At 38.5% G+C, this 20,504-nt stretch overlaps 2 protein-coding genes across 3 annotated transcripts; one reads left to right on the plus strand and one right to left on the minus strand.

Annotated features, from left to right (window-relative positions):
- Window positions 1–48: 48 nt before the first annotated feature.
- LOC116249171 (FH protein interacting protein FIP2) lies at window positions 49–7,116 on the minus strand. Of its 2 annotated transcripts, none has more exons than XM_031622350.2 (11): window positions 6,934–7,116; window positions 6,119–6,228; window positions 5,481–5,615; window positions 3,699–3,854; window positions 3,393–3,476; window positions 3,187–3,233; window positions 2,052–2,125; window positions 1,391–1,449; window positions 762–821; window positions 390–470; window positions 49–296 (listed from the first exon to the last, which is right to left on the minus strand). In XM_031622350.2, exons 1-11 carry the CDS (start codon window positions 6,971–6,973, stop codon window positions 243–245), a joined length of 900 nt encoding a protein of 299 aa, XP_031478210.1. In that variant the 5' UTR covers window positions 6,974–7,116; the 3' UTR covers window positions 49–242. The 2 variants fall into 2 exon arrangements, with proteins under 2 accessions (XP_031478210.1, XP_049932359.1); XM_050076402.1 differs by lacking the exon at window positions 6,934–7,116 and adding an exon at window positions 6,786–6,885.
- A 3,533-nt stretch (window positions 7,117–10,649) lies between these two features.
- On the plus strand, window positions 10,650–16,904 carry LOC116247436 (uncharacterized). The gene is made up of 11 exons (XM_031619620.2): window positions 10,650–10,684; window positions 10,807–11,091; window positions 11,407–11,638; window positions 11,905–12,006; window positions 12,168–12,337; window positions 12,806–12,939; window positions 13,393–13,573; window positions 14,019–14,574; window positions 15,005–15,117; window positions 16,022–16,265; window positions 16,597–16,904. Exons 1-11 carry the CDS (start codon window positions 10,650–10,652, stop codon window positions 16,816–16,818), a joined length of 2,274 nt encoding a protein of 757 aa, XP_031475480.1. The 3' UTR covers window positions 16,819–16,904.
- The last annotated feature ends 3,600 nt before the right edge of the window (window positions 16,905–20,504 follow it).

Here is a 20,504-nt window from a genome sequence, read left to right on the forward strand (position 1 = left end):
TGAAACTGCATGAATAAGAGTGGACGTTTTCAAAGCAAAGGAAACACCACACTAAAAAGTCGTGTAGATAATAAGATATACATCAAACAACATATTTACTCCACTTCAATCTGTTTTCCATAATGATACCACTGCTAAATACCTCATGCCCAATATTTTTTTCCCCATGGTGGGAGAGGGGAAAAAAAAAAATGTTGGTCACATCTTTATTGAACAGAAGGTGTAGCTGAACAACCGTAAGTTCATCTAATTGCACCCAGCAAATTTGCTCCCTCCAACATCGCACCATCAGTTATCTAAATTTTCATGGGCATCATAGAAAATTAAACATTAGCGCTATTGCCAAGACAGATTTACAGGTCAATTCTCAAGATTTTCCAACTACTAACCGTTTCCCGCAGATCAACTTGTCTTAAGTATGCTCTCCGAAGATTTGCACCGCGCAAGTTAGCTCGATACAGCTTAGCACCCTGTCCATAGAATAAAAAACTGAACAGAAAGTCCGTGCAAATGAAAACAACTGGAAATCAAAGTGCATGAAACTCTCATTTTTCAATATTTATTTTCAGATCCCAGATGAATCTCTACAATGCTTGAGTCATCCGCAGTTAGCCTGGTTCTGGCTTTTGTGGGACTCGAACTTTCAGTCTCTTGGACCAAGCTCAACAAGCTAGTCAAGTTACTGACTTCAGTTCCAATTCTTGACATTTTCTTAAGCCCGATCTGAGATAGGAATAAAATTGGTTCAAGTGGTACTCTACCTTTAAGTTTGCCCCTTCAAGATTTGCACCTTCAAGGTTGGCATCAGTCAGGTCAGCAGTCTGAAAAGCAGGAAAGAAAAAACAAACAAGCCAAATTAGCAAAGCACCATCATTAGAGTTCAGCAAGTACTCTCCAGTCGTAGCTATAGAAACAAGGCTACATAGCAATAAATGAGCTAAAAGCCTAAAACATATGTATATTTATGTAAATCTCCTTAAAGTACTTGAAAAGGAAAATCTACTGCAAAAGGATTTCATCAAGTTCCAAATATGATATACAGGGAAAATAAATCTCACATTGACTAAAGCATGTATCCTGATTAATAAGATGGTAGTGAAGTTTTTAAGGCAAATCACTAAAAATGCCCATGTACTTGTTCCATTTTGAATTTCTCATGGGACAGAGACTGTTGCCAAGTCAATGTCACGTTATATTAGAATCTCATAGCTCCTTTCAGTCAATAGGAATAGCAAACATAAATTATAGTTAGGCCTTCCACCTAACAAACTCACGCAAACCAATCTCCATATTCAGTAAATAACAAAGAAACGTGGATTTGTGAACTTATTTATTCAATTTTAATTCCTTCTATTGCCTGGACCAAAAAGCAGAACTGAAGGAACTGAACCTGCAAGTGTGCAGTACGAAGGTCAGCCTTGGAGAGGTCACAGCTCATCAAACATGCATCTGCAAAAATGATGGGAAATGATACACAAATTCGATCAATAAGTTGAATTGCCTTTACTATTCTTAATGCAAGATGGAGCTGAATTATGACCAAAATGTTCACAGAAATGATGCAAGATCAAGTAGCATGAAAACAAAGAGATTGCCTACGAAGGCAAACCCTGACTATGAAAATGACATACTATGTCAAGAAAGGTATCCAAAATACAGTGGGCAAAATAGCGTAACAATGGGACACAAGCAGACAAAGGAGATAGAAAAGAGCACATGAACGTGCAAAAAGAATAACAAGAAACAGGTAACGAGAGAATTTGTAACTTCACCTGCAAATGAACTAAAAATCAGACTATTGATTGTAATAATCTACAAGTCAAGCGCAAAATGAATATCATTAAATTAAAACTCTTAATGAAAGGAAACAGAAATTTGAAATCAACAGTTGCGTAGCTGATCCTCGAACATGGTTAAAGATAACTCATTCACTACCTATAGAAAATGTGTGAAAAGGGACATTATTATCAAGAAAGTCAAGGTCATAATAATTCCGTCCAATTGGGGAACCAGCTTAAACAAGAAAGCAACATGAGCCAAATGGCATGTACCTTGTAAATTAGCACTCTGAAGGCAGGCACGAGATAGTATCGCTCTTTGGAGATTTGCACCAGCAAGCTCACACCTTCCCTAGGCCAAAAGACTAAAGATTTAACGATGTTGATTGAAAAATCAGGATGTGAATAATTTAACAACCTGACTGAAAGACCCAACTGTCAAGTATGGTGGATCCCAACCCATCCCACACCGATCTGCATTCACACCTAAAAATGTTACTAACCAGGAAATTTGATGGCGTGGGGTACAGGAAAATAAACCCCTCAAGGTTTTCCAAAATCTTCAATACATGAATGAACTCTAATCTTTCCCTGCACACAAACACAAGCCCTCGCATGTTTGTCCCCAAGTCTGGATGTCAAACCTGAATCTAATACAACTTGGCTCAAAACTGACTTGACTGCACAGTGTGGCAAATCTCACTGGCTTCGATTTGCACCTATAAAGCTATGAACCAAGACACTTAGTAGTATGGGACATGACTACATAATCCTCCAAGAGTTCTCAAAATCTTCAATTTAGGGCTATGCTCAAATCCTTTCCTTATATGGGGCATTACAAGTATCCACCATAACAGATCTTCAACTAATTACATGATATCCAAGACAAAATAATATATTCAGTAGCCAACAATCATTTTAATCTGCCACCAGCAATATCAGGATATTTACCAAACATAAATGCTCATAAACAGATTATGCACGAAAATAGCAGCAAAAAATTAAGAAAGAAAAATCAAGATATACGTTTCTCAAGTGTCCCAAAAATGAAGTTCAGCTTGTATACAGATCAACATATGCATGCACATTCAAGTGTGTGTGTAATGAGCTCTCTCCTTTCAAAATTCAGACACATGGTCTGCACAACTCCCATTACCATCTGCAGTCCCCTCTTTCCCAGGTAAAACTTGATTCTTCTACACCATAATGATCCAAATTTATTGTCAAGCTCCCAGAAAGTTAACTCCGATCATGCATGCAAGTAAAATGAGTGCTTAACCGTATTCAAGCATCATGTTACTTCTGCTATATCAAGACATTCTTCCATCAATGAACCGTATTCAAGCACATGACGTAACATCAAAAACCAAAATGTATGATATTCATGAAAACAGGATTCGAATCTTACTCACGTAATGTTGCATCTTGGAAAATGGAACCAGCAGCATCAACATCCTGTTGAAGGTGTGAAGAAAAAATGTTAAGGAAATGGGCTACACCCAGACTATCAACAGAGTTAAAGACTTCATATACTATAAACTAGAGAAGGATGCTGAGGTAAAACTTGTAGTAGAGCAAGAAAGACTGATGACTATAGTCATTCAATAAACCAACCCGGAATTTAGCAGCTTGCAGATTAGCACAAGAGAATAGCACACCATGAAGACGTGCAAAACTGAAGTCAACAGCAGAAAGGTCCTGTAGAAGTAGACATAATTCTTAAATTGGAATAATGACATAAAAACAAAAATATGCAATCAGCACTACAGTTAAAATTGAACCTAGAACAATTCCAGCAGAATACTCATGAAGATCTAAACATTTGCACTTATCATAATAATCATAGGCAAAACTTTATCATGTAAATTGAAGGTTCTTCAATTCAATTCCATTAAGATATGCCCTCATGTCTCAACTTACCAATTTTGAGAGATCAAGCCCAGAAAGATTGACGCCCCGCAACCTAACATGTTCTGATTGTATGCATTTGATAACATCTGTGCGTGTCAAATCAGTTCTGATGTCATCTTCCACTTTCTCTTTGTTTAGGTGATTATGTATGTTCTCCATAAATCCCTGAAGTTTTAAAAGCAGCCACAAAAAGATGAGACAAGCAAAATTCATAGTCAGCATCAAGCATCAAACTTTTTGGCTACTTCTCATAAAATGTCTAAATAAAAGGCCAGCAGCAAATTACTGAACATAAGTCTCCCCTCAAGAATACATATTCTAACACTAGACAGACTTAGCAAACAGCCAAATGCACCCTATTGTGACATAACATAATTTAGAAAACCAATCTCAGAAACCATTATAAACCAGTACAAACACCTGCCCAGTGTGTGGTAAGGTATACATCTAACTACTCAGGATCCAAATATGCAATGTCAAGAAGCGTCCATGCAATATGAACCTATGAAATCCACAAACATGAAGATTGCCACAAGGACAAACTTATGATTGAAACTTTATAGCACAAAACTGATAAGAAAATCTACAACAAAATATTTAAATCCACTTTTGAGTCTTGACCAATGCAAATATAGACTCTTCTAAATAGTAGAGTACCCATGTCGACACGACCAGACACAAGTACAGGTACGGCATTGGACACGGGTTGTGTGCATTTTTGACTGGGTTGGGTGTGGTCAATGCACCCAAGAACGAGTTTATCCAATTTTGGACTCGGTCAAACTTGACCAAGTCCAAAATTGTCCAACATTTAAGGTTTCCCTTTTTCATTTTTATTTTTACACAATGAACTCAAAACAGCCTTCCAAATCTGTTTTGAGTTTTCCTGTACACAATAGAAAGCTCAACTGCCTCAAAGGTGCTACCTAACCTGATTTTCCGTGTCTGACAAGATTTTCCGGTGATCGGAGGCATTCTTTGGCAAGGAAGAGGCTTTCTCCAGTTATTTACACACACACACACACACAGAAGTGTCCCCATACCCAATCATTTTAAAAGTGCTTTGCGCCTGTACCCATATTGGTACCCGCACCTGTACTCATACCAACACCCACATTATACCCATGTGACTTAGTTTTTGTCTATGGTTCTCAAGCAAGAGATAGTAGTCTGCAAAAGCTCCATCTACTCAAAGAAGCCACATTACATATTCTAAGATTCATCATATATACATACTCTTTTGAGGACTAGGAGTGAAAGTTAACCAAGCCTAAAAATTTGATGTCTTAAATCCCAAATAAATTCTATTTAGGCATCACAACCTTTACATAAAACATGAGAACTTCACAAGATCATAGCAAATTACCATTAGACATAAAAACACCCAGTTTAATTTTGTATGGTCCTACCATTAAGATGCAAATTAGAAATAAAGACAAACCAGTGAACCAAATGACCCATCTTTACTCCGATTACTATTTTCTACATGCATGCATTATTACAGTTTTCCAGAGTGTCAGATGTATGGAAGTCCACTTTCCAAAAAGGCTAGAACTATTATAAGAAGATAAAATGCCATTGTCCATACTCAACAAAACAAGAGGCATGCAAAACCACTCTAAGTCTAAACAGTTCCATAAAACTAACATGGAAAACAAATTGCAATATAGTTAAGGACACTCCAGTAAACATCTCCACAAGGAAAAAACCAATCCAATCAAATTATAAAAAGCAGGAACTATGGAAACTTGAGAGGGAAACAACTGTGACTTACAAAAGAGTAGCACTTACAAGCAGCTGATAGTATTCAGCTTCTCGAACAAGCTCCGGGTATTCAGAATCTTTAAGAATAGGAACTACGCCATCCCTCAACCAGTTCAAGATATGCCTAAAATGTGTCCCATCCCTATCAACAAAGATATAACCCTGCAGAGGATATATTTAGGAAGAGAAATTAAGAGATTCCTAAAATTATGGACTTTACTTAGACTTATCCTGGAAAGGGGCAAATTAACAAAGTTCAGTACAGCAGTATAAGATGTTCCACAAAATTTCTATAGCCACCTCACAGTTGCATTTTCCCATGCATATTTGGTACATTTAGGAACGACACTAGTGATGAAAATGAAAACGAACATGAAACATAAAATGTCATACTACTGAACGCTGCTAGATATAACCAGAAAGCTTGATCTATGAACATCTGGATTTTTATGTGGAGATGAATAGTGTAAGCTAGAAGTGCTTCTTCCTGTCCTCTCAAGCTGCATTTTCTTCACCGTATTCCATATTTCCAGATGACAGCGCAATGGAACTTAATAAGTGTGAATATGATCAGCACGTATGTTACTGATGATTACCTTTATATGCAAAGAGACGACAAAGAGTACATACAGCTTACTAGCAGAAAAATAATACGATGGTACTACCTCATGATGATAACCGCTCAGAGTGTGCCTCCCACTAAACATTGCTGCAAGCATCGAGTCTGGTTCACGCTGCGTTAAAGTCTCTATCGTAGTTGAATATTTCTTCCCACCTATGAAAAAACACGAAAGATTTAGCCAATAAAAAATTAATCCATACAGTGAAAGAAATTGTAGGAGCACTTCAACTAACTGAACTAAAACTACTGCAATTATATGTTTTTTTGACCTAACCAAACAAGCGAGAGAAAACTGATTTGCCATTATGCTCCACCATACATCATTCCCAACATAGCCTATTTATGGGTGCATAAAAAACCATTTGAAAAAAAAAAAAAAAGTAAATGTATAGGCCAGTCAAAATGATTGTCTTGCTTCTCCTTAGTTGAAACATTTTCTCTGTTCAAAAACTTCTTGAGGTTCGTGTCGGAGTGGAGCCACAAATCCCACCGTCCGACGCCAGGAAGTTGCAAAGCCTGATCTCCGACTTCGAACATACAATAAAAAACCAGAATAACCTGTATCCTCTCACACTTCCAAAGAAGAAACACGCGACCCATTAACAAGAGCTACACAGACATCCTGATTCGCCAAATGAAGCTACCATAAAGAAAGTCAAAGCATCACAACATTTTCCTTCTGTTACAAAAAGGAAAAACTAAAATGGAACCTTTTGACTTCATCACTAAGTAAACTGCCCCTAATTTTGATGTCCATGTGAACTGCGAAGAAACCACGGGGAAAACTTGCACAAGTTTCACAAATTAAGGAAAACGAAATGAAACAAAAAGGAGGTACAATTAAGCAGCGAAACTCACCGATATCCAGACGAATTACCGAAGGGAATTCGGTACCCATCACTGGTCCGTCGATTTCGAAGACCTACTGCAGAAATGTACTCGAGAAATACCGCCGACAAAAAGGGAGGGGGAGAAACGTACAAAGGATGAAGAAATGACGATACAGACTCGTTGAGCTTCCACACATGTCCTGGGGTCAATTGAAGGGGAATTATACACGGACAACAATTTTCATTAATAGTCTAAGAATTTCCCAATATCACACTTGACTACTCTGTTAGACTGTCAAGTGTTAACGACTCAAGCGAAGGTAAAGCACCGACACCTTTTCCCATTTAACACAATACTAAAGCACGTGCCTAAACAAAAGATACGGGTTGGGAAAAATATGTTACATAAAGAACTTCTTTATGATTTTTGTCATATAAAATGAGATTCTTCATTGCCAAATTGATGCGCAGTTGGCTAATTGTCAAATTATTTATAAAAAAAAATATTGAATAGAACAAACCTGATCATCAAAAAGATCAATAGATTTGGATTCTTCAAAAAATTCACATCTTTAGTGTTATACAATCACATGTATGAAACAAGATATACCCATTTGAATCTTGGGGTAGCCAATGCATATGCATTTTACAAACATATTATTCAATTTTTGGATTTGGATTTTGACCTGTATTACAAACCTTTGAATTTTGACATGTATTACAAACCTCCAAAATATTGACATGGATCTAGCTAGTGTGGTTCTTATTTTACTCAAGAATGTTTTCTTTCACCTCATGCGTAGATAGTGAAATCTCATTCGTTCTCAAATAATACCTTACTTAGTAACTCACTAACATAATTGGATCCTAAAAGTAAACAAATATCATAATATCATTGGACCCAATAAAAAAGCAAACAAAATTTCATCCAACATCATTTTATGCTACATAAGTGTTGTCTTGCATCTCATGAGCATGTACACAAAACAATTTCCTTCACATGGAAGAACACAAAAAATATCATTAAGCATCACTTTATAATGGTTGAATCCCAAAAGCAAGTAACGGTTATATTTTGGATCTAAAAATGGATATAGGACTTGTTTCAAAAGATCCAAAACCAGTCTATCCATGTGTAAACCAATCATGAACCAATGTCAATCAATGTGGATCATAAAACAACAATTAGATCCAACCCCATAAGCTAAAAGAATATAAACATTTAGATCAATATTAGCATGGATCGAAACACATCACTTTCCAGAATACAACTAATATGGATTTAAAACACAAATGGTCCACATTGAAGTATTATATAACACAATTTAACAACAATATTTGACCTTTGAGATGACGCAGATCTGGATCCAAACTAGTCCATCTTCCTTAAAAGCAAGTAAAATCTCATATACTAACATTTTAGTGCCACAGCTATGCAAGTAAAAGCATTAAAGAAAAAATTCATTATCATAACAAAAAAGAGAGCAAATAAAGCCGTATTCAATAGTGCTGTAGAAAGATTTGGATCCAGAAAGACAACAAATATCACTATAGGATTGAATCCAAAAATCAAACATAATAACATCTATTGGATCCAATATAAATAGGATGTGTTCTTTTAACCAATGTCAAACAAATTATAGATCTGAAATGTCAAAATAAGATCCAATTCCGTCAGCTAAATAGATATATAGATTCAGTCATGTCAACAAGGACCCAAACATAACAATATGAAAAGAATCATCAATATGGACTTAGAACAAGTTCACATTAAAATAACATCTAGCTCTATCGTTTCTTTCCGTCCCTCGTTCTTTCCCTCCCAAGTTTCTTGCGTATTAGCATTTCCTTGTCTTACATGATTTTTTCTTTCGTTGGTATAAGATTGTGGTGCAGATTCCAAGAACTATGGCATCGTTGGAACCGCGGCCTGAAGAATTAAGAGATAATATGCGGTTCGAAGTTGTCGATTAAACTTGCAATGAATTCTTGGGTGATCACGATGTATTGGGAGGGAAAGAACAAGGGAAGAAAAGAAAACGATAGAGACAGAACTACCGCAACATGTACTGTAGCTTAAGGGCATGTTGAATCCCTTCAATATGATCTGCCCTTACTTAAATAGCTCTATCAGTGTAATTCACCTATAAAAGGAAAGAATGGTTAAAGAAAATTGAAGGACAGAAAAGGAGAAAGAAGAAAATGACTCGAGACGAGTGACGGTACAGCTATACCGTATTGCTTAGGAGCATGAATCTTTCTCGTTCCAGTTGCCGCCTGATTATCTTGCGAGTCGCTCTAGTCAGTTGGCGTCTCATCTTCTCAATTCTTGGCCGTGATCACTTGCCATGCTTCAAAGATCATATCTCCTGCAGCTTTTCAAAGCTGTTCTAAGTTCTCCTGCACACATTAGAAAGCTCAGTTGTCTCAAGGTGCTACCCAACTTGATTTCCGGTGTCTGGCCAGATTTTCCTGCAAACAGCGGCATTCTCCGGTGAGGCAGCCGCTTTCTCCAGTGAACACAGCTTACTCCTGACTGTTTTTTTTAGTTTTTGTTATTTTTGTTTCAATTCCTTTTTCAGTTTTTCCTTCTGCTGTCATTTTCTTGTTCTTCTTCGTCCCCCTCTCTTTCTCAGTTTCCTTCATGTTTTTGCAGTTTCACTAATATTTTGTTTGAATCGAGCTGTAAAATCCGTGGCTGTTTCGTGTTCATGTATATATAAGTATGGAGTCTATGAACTGTGGATGCATGGATATGATTATTGATCTTATCGTCTTGTGACTTCTTTACGTTTTTTACTTTGTTCCGTGTTTTGTATTCGCGTATATATATATATATATATATATATATATATATATATATATAAAATCTTGAAGTCTGTTAGTGTTTTTAACATATGAATATATGAATATGATCTGATTTGAGCCATTGGCACTTACAGTCTTAATTTCTTGACTACTCATGGCTAGTTTTTATGATTTTATCATATTTTTCTTTATGTTTACCTGTTAGTGTTGCTTTATCATATGAATATGAAGTTGTTTGTTTAGAAATGTATATCAACGACGCCCCCATATCCAAGCTTTTCGAAAGTGATTAACACTTATAACCATACAGGCATCCATACCATACGGGCACTTGCACCTGTACCCATGTGATTGAGCTTCTGTATCTATGGGTCTATTGAAGGGGAATTATACACGGAGAACAATTTTCAATAATAGCCTAAGAATTTCCTTTATCTACAGAAGCCTGCTTTAACTTTCCCAGTATCACGTTTGACTACTCTGCTGACGTCTCAAGTGAAGGCAAAACATCAACACCGCTCAAATAACGTCAAAAATAACCTTTTTCTAATTTAACACAAGACTAACAAACGATACGGATTAGGAAAATGTGCTACGAAAATAACTTCTTTATGAATTTTGTCACATAAAATGAGATGTGATCAAAGATGCAGCAGCATGACAGCATTTCCAAGAAGCTGCTACAATCGTGAGGGAAGTCTAGAAAGGCAGAGAACTTAAGCATACGGATTCTCAATTATGTCATGCAAGCTTATCATATAAATAAACTCGTTGGTTGTTTGTATCATTCAACAACTTGAAGCACGCATATAGACTTGTCAAAATTGTCAATGTACTCACTCATAAAAGAATATGAAAAGCAGAAGATTAAATGAAAGGCTTTTGTAGCTAAGTAGACAACATTCGCACTTCAAAAAAACTGAACATATTGGCGAAATGAATGAGAACTTGATTCATAAACTTAACCGAACGTAAAGGTCCCACTCTCCCTTCAACATTTATTGCTATGACAATGTTTAACGAAAACATTCATAAGTTCCATCTCATTGTCCATGCTCAGTTAGCGGGACCGAACGGGCCGTTCATCTCACAGATGGACGGTGTTCGTGGGGCCGCTACTGGAGGAATTCTTGGGGTGGAAGTTGCCCCGGAGCCCTTCATGCAAGGGAAGTTACACGCGCGACGACACGTTGCTTTCTTCTTCGACACGTAGTTCCTCCCCTCCGTGCCCACCTCGCTTCGATCATTTTGGCAATCGTCCTGTTCCATTCAGAGTTCAGGAAAGCCAGGTGAAGGCTGCTTCTCCTTTCCCTCCTCCTCCCATGGAGCTGGAACACCTCTCAGCCGTTGCCAAGTCCGTCGTTGCTCGATCCTCAGAGTAAAGTTTTCTTCTTCTTCGACCTCTCTCTGTCTCTCTCGGTTTTTGTTCACCAACCTCAATAACATAAAACAAAAAGTATATTTTGGATATCATTGATCATGGAATGCATGGCTGCAGGCCGACTTTTGAACGCGTTAAATTTAATGATAAGTAACATTTATTTGCGTGTCTACCTCTGAGAGGGAGAGATCTATAACTGGGTAAGGTGCCAATCTAGATTTCACATCGTTACGGGCAACTCAGTGATTGACAACAGAAAGGACGTATACTACTCTTTCACTAACCCTGCATATTTTTTGTGGATTAATGCAGGATTCTAGATACCTCTGTGAGTGATTTTGTAGATAGTTTTGAGAAAGGACTAATAAAGGTTGGAACAAATGAGAATGGAAGAAAACTGATTGAGTTCTGCTGCTCAAAGGTTGTCAGTGTTCTATGTCCGTTCATAGATGAGAAGATAAAAGATGGGTATTTCACCAGGCTTACCTTCGATATGATGCTTGCATGGGAGAAGCCTAGTTCCATTGATGAACGCCCTCACATGGTCTGTTCCATTCCCATTCTTAAGTTACTCCTACGGTCTTACCTTGTGAAACAATATGCCTAAAAAAGTTTGCTTTTCAATGATTTCCTTTTTTCCTGTTGTGCTAAAAAAATGGAAAGTAGACATAGATATGGTATCTCCCTGTAGCGCGTAGCCGATGTCCTAGTGGCATGATTTTTCGAAGCCGTGGGTCACTCTGGTGATGGGGTATTCTTTTAGTGGGTATTAGCAGCTGAACGGTTCCCTTCTTGTCTTAATTGGTTTAGGAAAGCATAGCAAAGGAGCACGAAGAGAAGAAAATGCCACCAGGAATAGTGGAGCCAGATGAAGATATCCCGCTATTCTACTCGGATTTACTGCCACTGCTTGTAAGTTCCTCTTCTTAGACTTTTGTTATTTGTAATGTAAATGCCCTTAGTTTTTCGAGAAATATGTACAGACAGTGAACTGTGAACGTAGCCGCTATTGATTTTTGTGAATTTGATGAGATGCGTGCTCTGGAGTGTAGGCTAACCTTGACCGTTCACAGGTCGATGAGAAGCTCAATGTTGGTGAGGATGCTTTTGCGTGGCTGAGCTCCGTGCTTCCTCTGGCTGCAGATATTGCAAATGCGCGTTTCGTTTTTGAGACGTTGGCAGCACCAACTGCAAATCGACTTCATTTCCCAGCCTATGATAGATATCTCAGGGAGATAGACAAGTAAGAATTCCATCTCTTTGACATCAGCAGCAAAATCTGTTACTGTTGAACACATCGATAGTGTTATAGGTAGGAGATAAGCAGCCTGCCGAATCGGTATGAAGGTAGTCAATGCCAGTTCTGAGCCTTTTTTTGTTTGTGGGCTATAAAAAATTTCATTTTTGAATCACTAGTTGCAGCAGTTTAATAATCTTCATGCAGCTTTGTATCGAATTTCCAATTTGTTTAGGCCTACCTTTTCTTTAGATAAATATATTAGAACTAGCAAGTATTTTTTTTATTTAAGACAGGATCAACAGTGAATTGTGGTGTACACATGCAACACCTCCACCGTCCACGCAAAAGCAGCTGAACAGACCCATTACTTGTTTTTGATAGATTGAAATGATTAGTTTGCGATACTTGTAGCCAAGATAAAAAGAAGAGATAAAGGTGAAGTGAAAAAAATGCAAACTACCTCATGTGCAGGAGCATCAAGAAACTGCCCCAGCAAACAGTACCAAATGGAGCTGAGCTCAGAGATGACGAATTCATCCTGCATGTGGAAGGAACTGCATCGACGCCACGAGTTGTGAGGCACATAGGAGGGACAAGCTGGCCTGGTACGTGGGGAACATCATTGCACATTTAGAGATTGATATGTGAGAAAATGCATCAGACCGTGCATAGAGTTGTAGTTGCCAGAAAAAAAGAATTTAAAAAATACAGGCAACACTCAGATAGAAATTTGGTTTGATTCTTTTTGAAAAATTTCTTGTGCATCTAAGTTGTGGTCCTCATATAGGGATCTGGCAGTTTGGCTTCCCAAATAAGAGGAACAAAAAAAATTATTGCAACCTAACAGTAACTGATTTAGTTGCTGCTAAAACCAATTCATTATCATCGATTAGTGTGTTATGTTGATCATGGTTCTTGACAAAACATGAAAGGCAGGTAAGCTGTAAAAGCAAGTTCATCCATATCAAACGTCCAGTTCAGCAGCTGGATTTAGTTGGATCATATGCTATTTACATATTATAATGTTCTAATCCAATGTTCTCTATTTGATTTTGCAGGACGGCTTACACTAACAAACTATGCTCTTTACTTTGAAGCATCTGCTGCGCTTTCCTATGAAAATGCCTTGAAAATTGACTTGTCAAATTCAGAAGTGGGTCACCAAGTAAAAGCAGCATCTACAGGCCCTTGGGGTGCTCCTATCTTTGACAAAGCTATGGTCTATGAGTCCACTCAGTTGTGAGAATCTATCTTTCTCTCCCTCTCTCTCTCCCTCTCTCATATGGAGGGCACGTCCATGTCTATGTGGATAATCACGTATCTCTCATGGAGGGGACATTCAAGTCAAGATCTTAAATCAACTGGTGAACAAGCTGCATGAAACAATGCAAGGAGTTCTGCTTCGACTGTGCTAACTTGAAAGCAGAGGAGTGACAATCATGTTTGCTTTTTATACCTCTCCTCCTGCAAAATCCCACAAAATCCAGACTAGATAGTAGGATGGGAATCCATTACCTCAAGCTTATTTGCATGCTTGTCCAACCCATTTAAGTTGGTTGTTTTTTTGGCATATTGTATACCAATTCTCTGAATTCTTTACCTTTGTGATGGAAGTTAGCTGAAATCGACTTGCTTGTCTTTCTTCTTTGCTTTATAACTCTCCCCAATTTAATCAAACTGGCAGGCCTGAAGCTCTAGTATTGGAATTCCCTGAACTGACGAGCTCCACAAGACGTGATCATTGGCTTACCCTCACAAAAGAAATCATTTTGTTGCATCAGTTCATATCACGATACAAGATAGAGGCTACCTACCAAAGGTGGGAGACACATGGAAGAACAATACTTGGGGTTATAAGGCTCCATGCAGCAAGGGAGATGCTCAGGATATGCCCTCCCCCACCATCCAACTTCTTGATCTTCACCTTGTTTGAGGAGCTACCGAAGGGGGACTATGTTATGGAGGAGCTGGCTAATGAGCTTAAGCAAATGACGGAGATTGGTCTGTGCAGTGTAACTTCATTGCTAAAGGGTCTCAATTTGGTCCATCCCAAAGTTGTAGACATGAACCTTGGGGAAGTGTTTGATGAGACTGTGGCTGATGACGGTGGTGATGAAAAGTCACCTCTTGAGACCAAGGTAGAACAAGCGAGAGAAGAAGCAAAAGATATCAGAATTGCAAAGACAAGTATTGAAGGATTGAAGGAAGAAAGCATTGCTGAAAGTCTTTTGGTCACTAAGGTATATGTGGTTTTGGATGAAGTCTTTGCAAACTTGGTAGAAATTTGCTTTCTGGAAGCAGGTCAAGTGGACAGCCTTATACTGCATCTTGTTGCATAATACAAAGGGATATAAAACGTACCACTCAGACAAGAATAATCAGTCTGCAACTTGGACTGATTAAAACTGAATCCTGCGCCCAGCTAGCTAGTTTAAAGCTGATACTAAAATGTAGTCAGATTTACATTGTTAGTTAGATTGGCATCGGATTCATATAAGGACCTTGACCCAAATTTCAAGTCTAGTTCAGGTTTCAATAAAAAATATCAGAAGATGCCATATTTGGTCAGACATTTGAACTGAAACTTGCTCTTGATATTTTCATTCTTCTTCTTTTAGAATTATCAGCGTAGAACTTTTGTTGACAAGCAATATGCTCATTTTTCTATAGGAGTTGCTACGTCCACTGCAGATGTTCTCACCTTGGCTACACGAAGTTCTAGAATGGGAGAGGCCAGTGGTCACAGCTCTCATGATTTCCATGCTCATGTTGGTGGTATACAAGTGAGTGAAACTTTGAAACTTAAGGTTTTGATACTTTATCTTATATTCTCCACATAGATCACATCTTGTACATGCATACACTGGTTTAAATTATTTCCTCTGCATATTTGTTCTATTCTAATTCCATGCTGATCTCATGATGCAAATTTACACAGCATAGGTAAATTTAAGGATGTGATTTGCTGTGAAATGAGAGCTCGTTGTCTCTAGTCACAACCTCAAATTCAGAGAGAAATGGGCAGTGTTCCAAAATCCAGATTTTCATGCATATCAACATTCGATTTGGATGTGAAAAGCAATACATAGCTGTGTGCAATTATCTGTAGGATTCAATTTTCTTCATGAATCAGATAAGTCGAACTCAAATTTTGTTGTAAATTGGGCTCAAATCCCAGATTGGCACCCGTTTTCAAGTATAGTATATGTTAGCATGCTATATCCAAACTACTGTTCCCCGATTGTGGGCTACACAGATTTAGGTATAAATTATAAAGCAAGCCTGATGTAGAAATGGACCTCGGTTTATATAGATATTGTTCAGGTATGTGTGTATCTCATAGGAAAGAATCAGCGAAAGTCTGTCGAGCCATTTAAATGGACCTAATCCCTGTAACCAATCAGTAAGTCAAGTTTTCCATGGTTAAAACTCTGAAGGTTGCTGCATGGATTTCACAGTGGACCCTGCATAAGTAAAGCTGGTGTGTCGTTTTTCTTATTAATTGTTGATTTCTGTAAGATCCGGTCCAGTTACACCTGGAGTTCGATCCACATGAGAAAACTCTATGGGTTGCACTAGAATCTCAGAGGCTTGCAAGGCTAATAAAATGTTCTTTGTACCTCTCTTTCTTATTTGAGATGGAAGGAGATGTGTTTCTGCGTCTTAACATTTTGAAATACAATGCAGGGAATGGATAGGTTATGCAGTATCCACTTGCGTGTTGCTTATGATAGGACTTCAACTCGGGTTGAGGCACAAAGGAGTAAGAGATGAACCCGATGAAATCATAGTAAACCTGAGTATGGATCAGCCAATGATGGAGACTGTCATTTCGGCTCAACATGCACTGAATCAGTTCCATTCTTTCATGCAAACTACAAATATCACGTTATTAAAGATCCACTCCTTGCTGATCTCTAAATCTCAGAAGGTATATTCGATTTTAGCAAGTAAATACATGTCAGTGTCGTGATTCTGGTTGTGTCTCTGTCTGTGTGTGTGTGTGTGTGTGTTTTTGCATGCTTGCATGCGTGTATGAGAGACAGAAAGAGAGGGTATTCGAGAAAGTTGATCAAGTCTGACACTTAAACCTGAACATGGTTTATATGTCCAAGAGTTGAGGTTGTTGAAGTTTCATAATCTGGAAATTCTGCTACATGGTAGTCGGTATTTGTTGGGTGGTACTCGTTTTGAGATGTTTCTCGTAATCTGTTTCTTTTCCCTTATAACTAATGACTTTCTGTATGTGTATTTTCTTGCAGCAATCCAACGTTCTAATGCTGACGATGGCTTGGATGGCCATAATGTTCGCGGTGCTGCCATTTAGATTGGTCATAATGGCGTCTATATTGTGCTGTTTCTTGGCCAAATATGAAGCCAAAAGATCGAGATCTGGCTTTATTCCTGGCTCTGGTTCTATAAAGAGGAGGATAAAAGAGTGGTGGGATTCAATTCCTGTTACTCCTGTCCGCACCATCACTTGAATATGTTGATTTTTATATTCTAATGTTAAAGTACGTGAGTACCATTTTTGTTCCTGTAGCATTGAACATGGAAGATGTGATATCGATGGTAGTGAATTTCTTCGTATTGTATTTCAAATATATATGCCGTTAGACGTGTTTGGAAGACTTCCCATTTTCCACATTCTATGCTGTTCCCTGGAGGCTATATGCTTTGCGTGGATGAAGATTAATGGATATGATTCTCTGGCAGTAAGGTTGGTTTCACCAGTACTCAAGTGACCAGATTTTGTTCCTGACATTAACCTTCACATGTAAACATGTTTATAAGGAGCTTTTAAGCCGCTTAAGGCAGAAACTTTACAATCAGAATTCGACGGACATCTGCAGTAAGGGAATACGAGAGTGGCTCTTTGGCTAGATATCAAGATTTTCCCAGGAAGAAGGGAACGATCTTTGAAAGAGAGATCAGATAACGAAGAAGCAAAATAGCTACAAAATGTTATACTAGGCCCCAGGTATGTTGTTAGGGATGAAGTGACGCGTCATCCCAGATATGTTGTTAGGATGAAGTCACGCGTCATTTGCAGGGCGTTGACATGCTTCTTCTCTCATTCTTTGCTGAAGTCCTTCATTGCGGTTGAATGCCGCCATACATTTTTGTGAATTTATTGTTGGACAAATTTGCAGTTATTGGTAGGCAACGTGTGCATTTCTTAGAGTCCTAGAATGCCTTTTAGATCCAGCGGTTAAATTTTAGCATGGGCGTGTGTAATCGATGTAACTGCCCAACTTCGGGGGAACAGGGAACAGGTTAACAATTCACCGCACTGCAGACGCTTTCTATTCTCCTTGTTTCCAGATGTTTGGGCTGCGTCTGGTTCTGGGTAAGAAGACTAAAACCTGTAAAAAGGCTAAAAACTGACCGTCGTTTCATTTCCTGGCCTGAGAGATCCTTATTTGCCTTCAAAGAGGGAACGAGGACGATGAACGAGCACATAAGGATTGATATTCCTTATATCATACCCCGGTATATATGACCATTGATATTCCTCAACGTCTTAAATGTTATACTGTTCCCCACCCATTCCCAATCTGGGGATTTTAATCTACCAATTTGAAGAGCAGAGGGGCTAAGACTCGAAGGGGAATAAGACTGTGTTATCAATTATAACTATTCAAATCTAACCACAGCACTTGATCCGATGGATCCTAGCCTGCGCACTCAGGGCCAGATCATGCCCTCAGCACACACACACACACACACACACACACACACACACACACACACACACACACACACACACACACATATATATATATATATATATATATACAAGGAGAAAGAGAGAGAGAGAGACCAGTTAAGCGTTACTGCTTTCACCAATGACAATTTGGAAGCTTAGAGGAAAAAAGAGAAGAACCATACATTACAACCATCCGCGCTCCTTTTTCTTTGATTTTGTAAAGGGTGATGGAAATCTGGAATTAGATGAGGCCATCCGAGGTTCCAGATTGTCATAGTCGAACTAGAACCAGTTAAAATGAATAACTTGACCTGCTCATTTCTTATATATATATATATGTATATATCTTGATGACCTTGACTTTCATGAATATTCAAATTGTGGTGGTGCTTACAGGTTATTTCTTTGGTTGCAGGTGTGCCATAGAAAACTGCTATAGCCTGAACCAAGGATCATGAAACTGCACTGAAGAGCTTCCAGCGTGCTGTTGAGTTGGACTCGCGATTTACTCATGGACATTCACTCTATGGGAGCCTTCTAGGAGGAAGCATATTCAACCGGCTAGCCTGGGATTCAAAAGAAGGTCTTAACTCAGTGGAGGGACCGTATATTTTCCAATGCTGGCTATTTGTGAATATGCCAAAGATGGAGCTTAACTTTTTGCAGAATTTTCATTTCTATTCGGCCTAAGTTCTCTAGCCTTCATGATTGCCTTAGGAATTATGTGATACATGTGAGACGACTTACATTTTGGTGTTTACATGTGAATGCATGTGCTACGGTCTAAATCCTTCAAGATGAATATGCCGAAGATGGAACTTAACTTTTTGCAGAATTTTCATTTCTATTCGGCCTAAGTTCTCTAGCCTTCATGATTGTCTACGGAATTATGTGATGCATGTGAGCCGACTTACATTTTGGTGTTTAACATGTGAATAGATGAGCTACGGTCTAAATCCTTCAAGATGAAGACACTAGCTTACGTTTCTTGTTCGGCCCACCCTGCGATTTCAAGGAGACAAAAAATATTTGAAGTCAGAGAGCATTTCGAAGTCTGGTACCTACCGTTTATTTCATCGTACTGTGCGGCGGCCACGCTCACCGGAGTTTTCCTCTTAAAAGACAAACTTCTCGAGTGGTTGTGTCTTTACAGAGTTTCTCATCACTGAAAGAAACAGAAAGTTTTGGAGCCCATCAAAGATTCGCTCTCTTAATCTCTCCATTGGGTGTAGACTGAGGATGAAACGATCTTCTAAGTTCATAATAATCTGTTGAATCATGTGAAGTAATTCTCATTGAATTTGAAGGCGAGTAAGTTCTTCAATCTTTTGAATATTGAAAAAGGGAAAAGGAAGCGGCGACTGTAATTTCATACGCCCCAAGCATTTTTCTGTGCAGGAATTTTGAATAGCGTGTGTTTGAAACTGCAAACCAGATGAGCTGATTGTGACTTGGAACATGAAAGAAATTCAGTTGGCACTGTGTTGGAGTGGTGGTTTCCAGAAAAAATGTTGTGATTACGTGAATGAAATACAGGTGGGAACAAACTTCCTGTCATGTGAAAGATCTGGACTTTCAAGAATCTTGCCTTAAATCAAGGGGTTGAGAGGAACTAGAGGGATCAGATGTGTGGAATATGGGTTCTTCTATGTCAAGCTGAAAGTGTTACTATTCTTTATCTTTCTTCTTCTTGGGGCTCATGTTGCTCCAAAGTTGTCGTACTGCAACGGTGAACAAATTTTTGGGAGACGAAAAGTTTACTTGAGAAAGAAAAAAGAAGAAAGGAGGAGAAAAGGTCAACGGGTCCGAATTTTCTTATCAAAATTAGGTCTGCTCACTCGGGTCTGTCAAGGGAAAAAAAAAAGAAAAAAGAAAGAAAGATCCGTTCGATGACTAGCAAGGCCATTAAGCAACAACGGGCAAATAATTAAATTATTGAAGTCTTCAGTTTCCAATGAATAGGTTAAGAGTCAAGATCCCCCTAATTTAATTTAAGGCACACATGTGTATCCCAAGGTTTTCACATCTATATTTCCGATTTCCTCTTCTAAGTTGTCCTTTTAACTCAAACATAATGGTAAGACTAGTGAGCAGAAGATAGATTTGAGGGTTTGTTATGTGAATTGATGGTTCAATTCTCTTGGGCATCATTTCCATTCACAAATTAGGAGCAAGGGATGTTGATTGAATGGAAGAAACATCCCACCACCACTCCGATACAAAGCCTTCAATAGGCGTCCGTGAACTAGTAAGTACAGTGGTCCTACACATTGAAACAAACAAGAAGCAGTCACCAGCCGCCTGCTTCTTAATGGGCCTGCAAGGTTAATTAAGAGGCTCTGGCAACCCAAAGGGCGCCCCCCCCCACCCTTTGCATAAGAAGCTTAAAACAAGCGGTTTTCTAGGCTGCGGGAGGAATGGAATGGCCAAGCGGTTTCACTCCACTTAAAAGCAAGCATT

Source organism: Nymphaea colorata, chromosome 2 (genome assembly GCF_008831285.2).
Source record: "Nymphaea colorata isolate Beijing-Zhang1983 chromosome 2, ASM883128v2, whole genome shotgun sequence".
NCBI lineage: Eukaryota > Viridiplantae > Streptophyta > Magnoliopsida > Nymphaeales > Nymphaeaceae > Nymphaea > Nymphaea colorata.